The sequence below is a fragment of the Zingiber officinale genome, chromosome 6A, assembly GCF_018446385.1.
Source record: "Zingiber officinale cultivar Zhangliang chromosome 6A, Zo_v1.1, whole genome shotgun sequence".
In the NCBI taxonomy this organism is placed as follows: Eukaryota; Viridiplantae; Streptophyta; class Magnoliopsida; order Zingiberales; family Zingiberaceae; genus Zingiber; species Zingiber officinale.
The window spans coordinates 97,389,707-97,401,527 of record NC_055997.1 but is presented as its reverse complement, the minus strand read 5'-3'; the positions used below and the strand labels follow the sequence as shown (position 1 = coordinate 97,401,527).

The following is an 11,821-nucleotide window of genomic DNA, read 5'->3' as shown; positions in this document are numbered from 1 at the left end:
ATTTTAACCGTTATTTTTTTTAAAAAATAACAATATTGGCAATTATTTATGGAAAAATTAATATAAATGACTTCTACTAACCGAAGGCAATTGCCCAACTAAAATAATAACACACTCCATTAAGTTTCCAAAGTCCAGGTGGCGGAGGACGACAGCCACACGTCGCTTTCTTCTCCCTACCGCGATCCACCGGACACGCGACTGCTCATCGGTTCGGACACCGGATTGGGTTCGCGAACCGGACCATTTCGTTCTCAAATGCAGTCGACCTTATCAAAACAGCCGGCGGAGGGCGACAGCCACACGTCGCTTTCTTCTCCCTACCGCGCCTCGTGCACGTGACAACAGCTCACCGCTCCCAACTCTAGGTCGCATACACTTTTCCATACGATCGTTCCAGGAACCGTACGATATTCACCACTTTCGTCTTTCGACCGTCAGATGGCCTGTCTTAGCTGTACTCAGCCTCCTACTGACCGCTTGGTCTGATAATTGAGGAGGTGCGAAGCGGTAAGGTTACTCCGGTGAGGAGATCAGAATTACCCTACTATAAAGTGGTGTCCCAGATCTGAAGCTTTCACTCGCTCCTCTCCCTGGCTACGCCTCTAGTTTATTGGTATACTCCTCTCGCCGGGATCCAGAACCCTAATTTTTGAAAAGCGGAGGAGCGAAGATGAGAGAGATCCTTCACATCCAAGGCGGGCAGTGCGGGAACCAGATCGGGGCCAAGTTTTGGGAGGTAATCTGCGACGAACACGGCATCGACGGCACTGGGAAGTACACCGGCGATTCGGACCTCCAGCTCGAGAGGATCAACGTCTATTACAATGAGGCCAGCGGTGGGCGCTACGTCCCTCGCGCGGTGCTCATGGATCTTGAGCCCGGAACTATGGATTCCGTCCGATCTGGGCCCTTTGGCCAGGTTTTTAGACCGGATAACTTCGTCTTCGGCCAGTCCGGTGCTGGTAACAATTGGGCCAAAGGGCATTACACGGAGGGTGCTGAGCTCATTGACTCGGTGCTTGATGTGGTTAGGAAGGAGGCAGAGAACTGCGACTGCTTGCAGGGTATGACCTTCCTCGTTCAAAATAGGCTTTAGTTCTTAGTGGATCTGTGTTATTTTTAAGTACTTTCTGATCGTTGTTAAAATTAGGCTAAAGTGGTGGATCTGTAGGGTTTCCTTTATTTTTCGAACGTCTTGGGTGTTGATTGATCCCCTCTAGTTTGAACCATTTTATCTTAAAATATTCCGAATACTGTGCTCTGTGTTTAAAATTTCATACAAATATATGAAATCAGCGTGTGAAAATGTGAGTTCTTTTCTTTTCTATTGGATAGTATAAGGATCTGATTCTTCACTTTTTATCGAAAGATGGTCTTGTGTGCGTGTGAGATTTACTCTGTCCATCATAGAAATAGAACCGTTTACTGTGGGATTTACCTTACCATCAGTCTCCATCTTTTTTAATTTCTTGTTTTTCTTAAATTTGTCATTGATTATGTGATATCAATGTTGGTACATGATACATCTGACTAATGTAATTGATGATACTATAATTATTTTAGCTATTGTTAATAGTGGCGTACATGTTGGCCGACTTATATAAAACTTCTGTTCGATCAATATATGCTAATTGTTGGTAATCCTAGTCCATGTATGTTAGATTGTCTAGCATTTGTTTTTTGTTATTCTATTTACTCAACTTCAGTAAATTCTTGTGCCATGTTATGTTGTATAACGAGGTCCTTTTGAGTTATGAAATCATTCCTAGAGTTCGTTCATAGAAACCACTGGTTCTAAACAATCTGCGATGCTAAGAGATTGAATATATATATAACTCATTCATGTAGTAAATAATCTATCCAACAAAAGGGGTGTGCTGTGGATACCAGACTTTGGAATCTAACTTCTCCGTCTTACTTTGTTATGGCATCATTTGTTTGCCTTTTCCAATCTCAGATGCAGAAAAGGAGCGCAGTGGCCTCTTTCAGAATCCTTTTATTATTGTCATTACATAGCGTTTGTTTACTTTTTATTTATTTATTCTTGGTCATGTCATCGTCCTTTGTCATGTTGCCCGAGAATGTTTTTTAAACCTGTTTCTTTCATTATTCTGTAGGGTTCCAAGTGTGCCATTCTTTGGGAGGAGGTACTGGGTCAGGCATGGGGACCCTTCTCATCTCAAAGATCAGGGAGGAATATCCTGATAGAATGATGCTTACCTTCTCAGTGTTCCCCTCTCCCAAGGTGTCTGATACAGTTGTCGAGCCATACAATGCTACACTGTCAGTTCATCAACTTGTTGAGAATGCTGACGAATGTATGGTACTTGACAACGAAGCACTGTATGATATCTGTTTCCGCACCTTGAAGCTTTCAAATCCTACTTGTGAGTATTCCTTTACATGGGGTTCTCAGTTTCTTGTCTATCAATTTTCCATTTTGAATATTGGGATACTGTTTGTTCCTCTCTGCTATGATCAATTATCACTTAATGCCAATGTTTCTTTTTAATGTCAGTTGGTGATCTCAATCACTTAATCTCTGCTACAATGAGCGGTGTCACTTGCTGTCTTCGCTTCCCTGGACAGCTTAATTCTGACCTTCGGAAGCTTGCAGTCAACCTCATCCCTTTTCCCCGTCTCCACTTTTTCATGGTAGGATTTGCACCTCTCACATCAAGGGGTTCGCAACAATATCGGGCTCTCACTGTTCCTGAATTAACCCAACAAATGTGGGATGCCAAGAATATGATGTGTGCTGCTGATCCTCGCCATGGCCGATACTTGACCGCTTCAGCCATGTTCCGTGGGAAGATGAGCACTAAGGAAGTTGACGAGCAAATGCTCAATGTGCAGAACAAGAATTCATCCTACTTTGTGGAGTGGATACCAAACAACGTGAAGTCCAGTGTGTGTGATATTCCACCCAAGGGACTCAAGATGGCATCTACTTTCATTGGCAACTCGACCTCCATCCAAGAAATGTTCAGGAGGGTTAGCGAACAATTCACAGCCATGTTCAGGAGGAAAGCTTTCTTGCATTGGTACACTGGAGAAGGTATGGACGAGATGGAGTTCACGGAGGCTGAGAGCAACATGAATGATCTGGTGGCTGAGTACCAGCAGTATCAAGATGCAACTGCAGAGGATGAAGAGTACGAGGAAGGGGAAGGCGAGGAGGTGCTGGAAGGCTGAGTAATCCTCCCCTATATTATTAAAAAATTGTTTGCCTTGTTTGCTTGGCTTGCGAGGGATTTGGTTTCTACTGTTAGATATATGCTTCTATGCTTGTTGAGATTGAATTAATTGTGATGTTGAGACTTCTGGATTCTTGACTCTGGCCATGAATCCACTTTGATGCCTTGTTTGCTTGGCTTGCGAGGGATTTGGTTTCTACTGTTAGATATATGCTTCTATGTTTGTTGAGATTGAATTGATTGTGATGTTGAGACTTCTGGATTCTTGTCTCTGGCCATGAACGCACTTTGATATTGAATCTTAACTTTCGGTGTGATATCTTGAATCCTACACAACCCATCACATATCGTGTCTTGCTGTCATCGAATGTTTTCACATGCAGATTAAGAAACAGCAAAGCAGTTGCCTACATATAAGGATTTGTAAGATTTACATGCAGCATTCGGCAGAAACCACAGATTTGCGAGGCTCCGTTGGTTATGCCTCAAACCTGACGAACGTCAAAATTTTCCAGCAGTTCCAACTTCTGCAGAAAAAGCAAAGAGTTTAGTTAAATAGAGAGAGTCTCGGATAAAGAAGAAACAGCATTCAAAATAGCAAATTTGTGACCAACACATCGAATGGGAAAATGTGCAACACTGTAAGGAACAAGTTACAAGTGGAAACCTTGTGCCTCCAGTAACGACTTTCAATACCTTGGGCTAAAATTTTGGCGGACTGATTTCGGCCCATGGGCTGGCCGGACGAAGGAGTGCGACTGATGCGGACCCCGAGCTAGTTGATGACTCCACGGAGAAGGATACGGCAACGTCGCTACGCCCAATCACATGACGATGAGTCAGAAGACGGCGTGGCCGCTCTATCCTTTTCCCGAGCTCCCCGCTGAGGGTTTAGCCATCGCGCGCGAGGAAGCCCCTGCGCTTCCTTATGCTCCCGAGTTCGCAGGTCTAATGATCTTCGTTTGCCAATCCCCTTTCCCCTTTCTATGATTCCCTAAGCTAGTTCGTCGCTCTGCTGTTCCTGCAAATCCCGGAAGAGATGATGTTAGCGAACAGGCCAATGGGCCTCCTCGGTTCAGGGGATTGCCGGAGTTTTTCTAGGAATGCTTGGCCGAATGTTTCTTCGTTTCAGGGGATTTCGATTCTGCCGAGACGCTTCTTAGGCAGAGCTTCGGTTCTTCGGATGGCAAGGAGAAGACGGGATCTCGACGGAGGAAGTTCCAAAGGCCGAATTTTTTGTGCTTTCGAGGATATGGGGAGCGTGTCTGCCTCCAGTATATTTCTTGAGAAGGAATTCACGTTTACGCCCGCGTTTGATGATTATGTGAAGGTTTTGGAATCGGTGAGGACAGATAGGAGTAGGCATACGGGCGATGGCGAGGAGGAAGGCTCGAAGAAGCGACCTGTGAATAAGGGGAAATCGTTCAGAATGAAGCAGCAACATCGATCAGTTAGAAATGATGATTCAAAGCAGAGGCCAAATGCGGTGGAAAATAGCTCTCGGAGTGAAAGAGTTGCCGTTCGTGGAAGGAATAAAGACTTGGAAGATGCTACAAGATCAATAACGAATAGGAGTGAAAGATTTTCCATTCGTGTAAGGACCAAGGACTTGGAAGATGCTACTGGATCAAAAAGGAATAAAAGTGCTGACCGATGGGGTTTGGATGAAGGGCTGTTACAGAAAGGAACTCCAAGGAGAAACGGCAATACTAGTAATCTACACAACAATGGTAATGGTAATTCTAGAACTTTGAGGAAATTTCACTCGCAAGACAAATTATATGATACAGGAGAAGACGCAGAAGGCTACTATTTTGTTAAAGGAAAAGTGAGTCATTTAGAGAGACAGATGGATATATCTCAAAAGAATAGGAAAATAGTAGGAGTTGATAAACTTGAAACTTCCAAGGGAAATAATGCCAAACATAGTAACTACTCCCATTCATCAGGGGGTGAATCTCGTCCTAGACGCTCAAAGCCTGTAAGTGGGGAACTAACTGAATCAAACAGTCCATGGTCAAGTAATGATGATTTAAATGGAGGCATTGATGATCACGAGATTAGTTATATCAATGACCATCATCCCAACGATAGTAAGGTGGCAAATACTGTGCATGGGTATGTAATTAATAATTCTGTAAAGAGGTTACATTCTACTGTAGAAAGTATACAGAGAAAGTCAGAGGAACTCGTGATGATAAAAAAGGAACAAAATGCTAAGAAATTTTATGCAAGTGATACAAGCAATGTCAGCCCTGGTTCCAATATGACTACTAATCACAAGCTCCATTTGACAAGGGATCATGGATTGGCAAATACCAGATTGAGAAGAAGCGGAGAAGAGCTCAAACTTGAGGATGAAAATGATGGGCAGAATATGCATGTCAATAGTTGGGTAGGGAAACAAAATAATGACAAAGAGCAAATAGTGAAGAGGAACAAATTTTCTTTGTCAAAGAAGTATGATGGGCATGATAGGCAAAACTGGAATTCTGGCATGAATGCTAATGGTTTGAATACAAGTAAGATGCTCAGTGATGTTAATTTGGACACCAGCAACTTTTCTAGAGATGCTGATTGCTTCGATTCTGAGGACAGAGCTGCATTTAAGACTTTTGAGGTGTTCACTGATGTCAGAAACAGACCAAGGGTATTGCGGATGGAATTGGAAGAGAGGATACAGAACCTAGCAAAGCAGTAAGCCGTGAATGTCCAATTTTCCTTTTTTTTTATTGCACGATGATGTTTATTGCTTGCTACATGTTCAAATCACTATTCCATGACATAAACATGCTTTCATTTATTCTAATTTTGCTTAACTCTTGGTGTTGCTTTCTTGTGCAACTTCATCTTGCATATCAGTCAAGAGTTCCAGCTCCGCCCTATCATTGAACATACTTCTATCTTTCTTTGCTCGTACAATTCTATCTACTCAATATGGCCTTGTTGATCAACTGCAATTGTGGTGTTGTATTTCTGGTTGCACCAATGAGAGCAAACCAAGCAAGATCTACTTTGGTACCACCTCCATAGGAATATTACTTTCCAATAGACCATAAGGCTCCTTGAAGGATCCACTCGCCAAATGAAAATCTTTTCCCTTTGACAACATAGAATTAGTATCCACCACTTGAGGGACACTAGCTGACATATAGCAGTTCTGATGCAGGCTTTGCTCGACCAGGCTTGGATTGGCTTGGCTTGGCTAGGCTAGGCTAATTAGTGAAATGCATTATGTCTTCAAATGTACAGTTTGTTCATTAAACGATTTCCACTAAGGATTGTGTTTCTTAGTATGTTTGTTTATCTCTCTTTGTCGATACATTCTGATTATTGGATTTGTCTTACTTTAGTATTTGGAATTTTTTGGCTTTCTTTTATGATTTAAATAGTCCATTTTAATCATATGATATTTTGTCACAGGTTAAATGCAGCTGATATAAATATACCTCAATGGAAGTTTTCTAAGATGATTCACAATGCCAGGATTAAATTCACAGATCATTCAATCTTGAGGATTGTTCAGATATTGGGCAAACATGGGAACTGGAGAAGGGTACTACAAGTTGTTGAATGGTTTCAGTCCCGAGAGAGATTTAAGTCACTTAAGAGCAGGTCTATATATGAATTGTTCCTAAAAAAGTTTAAAATTTTGAATTATTATTGTATTTTGCAGGCCACATTCCTTACCTGACATTTTCTTCTCATTTATGTCATCAAAACCTCACACTAGAGATTATTTTTTCAACATTTCTGCTGATTTGGAATTGAAAATTTGTTTATTTTTGTATATATATTTACGATCTTTTATTACAGATATGTTTACACATCTGTCCTCGATGTGCTTGGGAAGGCAAAGAGACCTATTGAAGCACTTAACATATTCCAAGCTATGCGCGTAATGATCTTAGTTTTGTGATCTATTCACTGTAGAGTTATGATTCTCACTTTGAAGTTACAACTGTGTTGACTATGTTTAAAATTCTGTGCAGCAAGGGTTATCTTCGTACCCTGATCTTGCAGCTTACCATTGTATTGCTGTTACACTGGGCCAAGCAGGACTCATGAAGGAACTATTTGATGTCATGGATTGCATGCAAGCTGTTCCAGAAAAGAAGTTCAACTTGGGCCCTCTTCAGAAGTGGGATCCACGCCTTGAACCAGACCTTGTTGTCTACAATGCAGTGAGTATTCTTCTGTTAGAAAATAAAGTGTGATAGTGTTAGAGACTCTGTAAAAAGGAGTGGGAGTGACACAGAGAGGATAACCTCCACATCCTTAAAATGTGCTTTTTAAAATATGTTTGAATACCAAGAGGTCCGCACCTAAGTGCCTTGACATTAATGCTGGATTGAGCTTTCTCTTTAGCTCTAACATGGTATAAGAGTCAGGCTCTCACCTTTAAAAATGAAATTGAGCCTAAGGGGACATATTATAGGAGTGGGAGTGAGAGAGAGAGAGAACCACCAACCTTTTACTTCCACATTCTAAGAATGAGGGCTCTCAAATATGTTTAAATACCGAGAGTTCCCCACATAAGTGTCTTGGCATTTGGGTTGCATTGGGCTATCTCTTGAATTTTAACAGACTTCCAACTCCTCGTGCAGTTTAGTATAAGAAGTTAGAAGCGCCTTGTTGCTTGTTACAGCTAACTGATAATTCCATGCCTTTCTCAATTGTAGGTTTTGAATGCTTGTGTTACGCAGAAACAATGGGAAGGAGCATTTTGGGTTCTACAACAGCTGAAACAGCGGGGTATAAAGCCTTCTAACACAACCTATGGGCTCATCATGGAGGTCTCTGCATCTCTCTCATTTTGCTAGAATCCATACCCGGGATAGAATTGTGTTATAGGAATCATCATATGTGAAATGTAGGAACTCATGGTACAGTTCATCATGATCAGTCTCGTTGTTTCATTTTTTTTAATAGACTAAATTACAATTCAATTTATCAGGAATTTAAGTAGGAAAAAACCTGCAAATGGCCACAAATTGAGTTGTAGTTATTTTAACCTAGGAAGTGAATTATAAACAATGCACCACAGTTAGTGAGTTCCTGAGTGGTGTAAATTCTTATTTGTTTTTGTAGGATATTTACTTTTCATGTTTGGTTAACTTATTAGAATCTAGTCTCTCTTCTTTCTCTCCTCGGTAAGTTTAGCAAATGTGATGTTTATCTTGATTAAGTTATTAAAAGAATGTCTGTAAATTTCACCATATACAATTTGGGTGTTTTCTGATTTAAGCATCAGATAGCTCAATTCATCTTCTTCAAGGAATTTGTTTTTCTGAATTTTAGAATTTCTTAGCAATCTAGTTCTCACCTTAGAACTCTCATTACGTTGTTTCTTTAGTCTTATTTGTAAGTTCTAGTAACTGCCTATTTTGTTCAAGTTATTGCTGCATTTTTCTCAAATTTCTTGCTCTTTTCATATTGTTAATATCTGGATCTTGCCAATAACCCATTTTATTGACCAAATTTTCTCTCTCTGAATTAGCTTTTACATTTTTGTTCCTGATCTATTGCTTTCTAGGTAAAAAGGAAAATCTGTTAGTATCAGATGTTAATTCTTAGATAATTTCCCATCATCAATACAGTAATACCTAAAGACAAACCTTGATTTTCTACTCATTTCAGCTGTCCTTGTGTTATTTATGACCCTTTAATGGAGCACAATGCTTTTTACTTTTTATTAACAGGTGATGCTGGCATGTGGCAAGTACAGCCTAGTGCATGAGTTTTTTAGGAAAGTTGAGAAAACATCAGTACCTGGAGCTCTGAATTACAAAGGTAACATAGTTTCTGCTGGTAAAAGATCTTTATTGACTATGATTGCTGGTTTGCCATTTTTTTCAATCCCAAGATTTGGTTACTCAATATGTATCACCCTTATGTTGGCTGCAGTTCTTGTAAATGCTCTATGGAGAGAAGGTAAAATTGATGAAGCTGTAGCAGCAGTGCAAGACATGGAAAAGCGTGGAATTATAGGCACAGCCAGTCTTTATTATGATCTAGCACGCTGTCTCTGCAGCTCAGGGAGGTGCCAAGAAGCTTTACTCCAGGTTTTTATCTTTGACCAGTTTTTGTGATAATATTCCAACTTTTTCTTCTAGTGGTGCATTTCTCCCTTCATAACTTTAGTTACACATAACAGTTGGAAGCCATCAAATCTTTCGAGTATCCATAAATCTCAACCCATCCTCCCTAGAACTGAAAATGTTAGTGGAAGGCTCTTTATTGTTCTCATGAGATAGATTTAAGGATCTAAAAAATAAATAAATAGTCCCTTATATTTTGCACAAAAATTTTAAAAAAATGTCATGTCACTTGATTTTTCTTAACTAAATTGGTAGGTCTCTTAAATTAGGAACTATATTGGAGATTTTGGAATTGCCCCTAGGGGCTACACATAGTATACTCTTAGAATAATATCCAACTATTTTCTCAAAAAATATTCCTGATAACTGAGTGAATATGTTATTGGTCAAAAAGATGGTTTGTGGCCATGTAATTGATTCCTACAACCTAGTTGCTCAATTGTTGCAAAACACTTTTAATCATTTCTATCTTTATTGCTGTTAAATAAGATATGCAAGGTTGCAATATTGATTAAATCATTTGACCATTTATGTCTCTTTTGCAGATAAAGAAAATATGCAAGGTTGCAAAGAAACCTTTGGTTGTAACATATACTGGATTGATTCATACCTGTATAGACTCTGGAAGCATTGAGAATGGAGCATTTGTCTTTAACCAAATGCATAAATTTTGTTTGCCAAATATTGTAACTTGTAACATAATGTTGAAGTCATACTTGGGTCATGGGATGTTTGAAGAAGCAAAAGATCTGTTTCAGAAAATATTGGCTGGTGGTTATCAGAATGTTGACAGCAATGGCTTGAGTCAAAGGGTTGTTCCTGATAACTTTACATTCAATACCATGATTGAGTCTTATGCTCAAAGACAGAAGTGGGATGATTTTGAGAATGTTTATAGACAAATGCTAAACCAAGGGTTTCACTTCAACACAAAAAGACATATGCGCATGATGCTTGATGCATTCAGGGCTGGGAAGGTAATTTCTAATGCACTAAATTCATCATTCTCTTAAGTAATGGAAATGCTGTCCTATTTCAATGCTGAGTTCTCTAGTAGCCTCAGTTATTGTTTCATATGCAAGTATTATTTCATTCAAACTTTAGAACTTCCATCTTCATATCTAGGTAGAATAATCATCATCACCTGATGATGCATGTGATAGTAAGATAAGACTTGAATTTGAATATGTCTCTTGTTTTACAAGTTAACAGTTCTAGTTTTACTTTATCAACCGCCAAGGCAACTTTGATTATTTCTAGGGAGTCAGATGAAGCTACACGAAGCCTAAATTTAGCATGAGCAGCTGGCTCTCCTATCTTACCTTTTCCAAATACTTATTTCTGTGTCTTTCAATCTAAATTTAGGTTTTGGACCCTATAGTGGAAAAATGGAAATCTACTTTATTATCTAAATCAAGAGCTTGAAACATACTAGGAGATACTATGGCTGTCTGTATTGTTAGCTGATCTTTCTTATACAACTACTGAAGCTTACTTTTTCTTTTCTTTTTTCTTGTGTAAATATATTTTCCGTTTGAATTCAGATCCTGGTGCTTGAGTCAACATGGAAGCATTTGGTTCGCTTTGAAAGGGTGCCGCCAATACCTATTATCAAGGAAAGATTTTGCATGAAACTAGTGGAAGAAGACCACCCGGCTGCCTTTTCTTGCTTGGACATTCTTCAGGAGATCGACATCCATGCCTTTTCTGAGAGGTCATGGTTGAATTTACTCAACAACAATGCACATCGCTTTAAGAGCGACACTATTTTAAGGCTGGTTGATGAATTGGATGCCCTCACAGCTCAAAACAGGGAGCTGCCCCAAGTAAAAGAGAACCTGAGAAAAGCTTGCAAACAGTTTGTTTCCCAAGTAAATGATGTTCCAAGATCACCAAATCATCTGGAAGTGGCATGCAATTCATAACTGGAGCAATCTTTCCTTCTGATGCAGTTCCAAGCTTGAGATATATTCCTGAAAGCTCATAAGCAGTGAGGAGAATTATAGTTTTCAACCAGTAGAGAAGCAGAGGACATTGATGAAATGCAAGCATTTGCTCAGCAAATGCAAGTGGCACAAATGGCATCAACATATGATTAAAGCAACCCTACTTTAGCATGTTCTTTCAGCTCAATAATCACTTCATGATGCTTCAGAAGTTTACAGTAGCTAAATTCTATGGACTCACAGAGATCTTTTGCAGAAGTGCAGGACACGAATTCTACTAGCTGACAACACTAAATATGAATGGTGCAGCATGGATTTTTTTTTTTTTTTTTTGGCATCATCTCTGTACGGGAACCTTAAATTCGTTGAGATTCTTGTGCTCTTTAATCATTCCGCTACCTCTAATGCCACGCCTTCATGAGCAAGTCTAAGAAAACCATCAACAAGCCAACAACCCATGGTGGTCCAAGAATTCATATGGTCCAACTTTGTAGGCGAGCCAAGATCATGATGAGCTTTACAATATTTTTATTCGTCCAAGAACTTGATCCAAATTTACAGATTGTTGTCCCCT

The 11,821-nt window shown here is 39.8% G+C and overlaps 2 protein-coding genes across 2 annotated transcripts; both read left to right on the top strand.

Moving 5' to 3' along the window:
• Positions 1 to 574: 574 nt before the first annotated feature.
• Positions 575 to 3,458, top strand: LOC121997064 (tubulin beta chain-like). The gene is made up of 3 exons (XM_042551283.1): positions 575 to 1,067; positions 2,121 to 2,390; positions 2,522 to 3,458. The coding sequence occupies exons 1-3, from the start codon at positions 674 to 676 to the stop codon at positions 3,196 to 3,198; spliced, it is 1,341 nt and encodes a 446-aa protein (XP_042407217.1). The 5' UTR covers positions 575 to 673; the 3' UTR covers positions 3,199 to 3,458.
• Positions 3,459 to 4,000: 542 nt separating this feature from the next.
• LOC121997063 (pentatricopeptide repeat-containing protein At1g30610, chloroplastic-like) lies at positions 4,001 to 11,821 on the top strand. The gene is made up of 9 exons (XM_042551282.1): positions 4,001 to 5,897; positions 6,624 to 6,815; positions 7,017 to 7,098; positions 7,193 to 7,384; positions 7,883 to 7,996; positions 8,903 to 8,993; positions 9,108 to 9,265; positions 9,847 to 10,278; positions 10,846 to 11,821. The coding sequence occupies exons 1-9, from the start codon at positions 4,240 to 4,242 to the stop codon at positions 11,224 to 11,226; spliced, it is 3,300 nt and encodes a 1,099-aa protein (XP_042407216.1). The 5' UTR covers positions 4,001 to 4,239; the 3' UTR covers positions 11,227 to 11,821.

Bases quoted from the DNA above. Each gene is read 5' to 3' on its own strand.
- LOC121997064 (XM_042551283.1), top strand. From the start codon at position 674: ATGAGAGAGATCCTTCACATCCAAGGCGGGCAGTGCGGGAACCAGATC. The intron at 1,068-2,120 runs GTATGACCTTCC...ATTATTCTGTAG, and splicing joins GAACTGCGACTGCTTGCAGG to GGTTCCAAGTGTGCCATTCT. The intron at 2,391-2,521 runs GTGAGTATTCCT...TTTTAATGTCAG, and splicing joins GAAGCTTTCAAATCCTACTT to TTGGTGATCTCAATCACTTA.
- LOC121997063 (XM_042551282.1), top strand. From the start codon at position 4,240: ATGATGTTAGCGAACAGGCCAATGGGCCTCCTCGGTTCAGGGGATTGC. The intron at 6,816-7,016 runs GTCTATATATGA...CTTTTATTACAG, and splicing joins TTTAAGTCACTTAAGAGCAG to ATATGTTTACACATCTGTCC. The intron at 10,279-10,845 runs GTAATTTCTAAT...GTTTGAATTCAG, and splicing joins ATGCATTCAGGGCTGGGAAG to ATCCTGGTGCTTGAGTCAAC.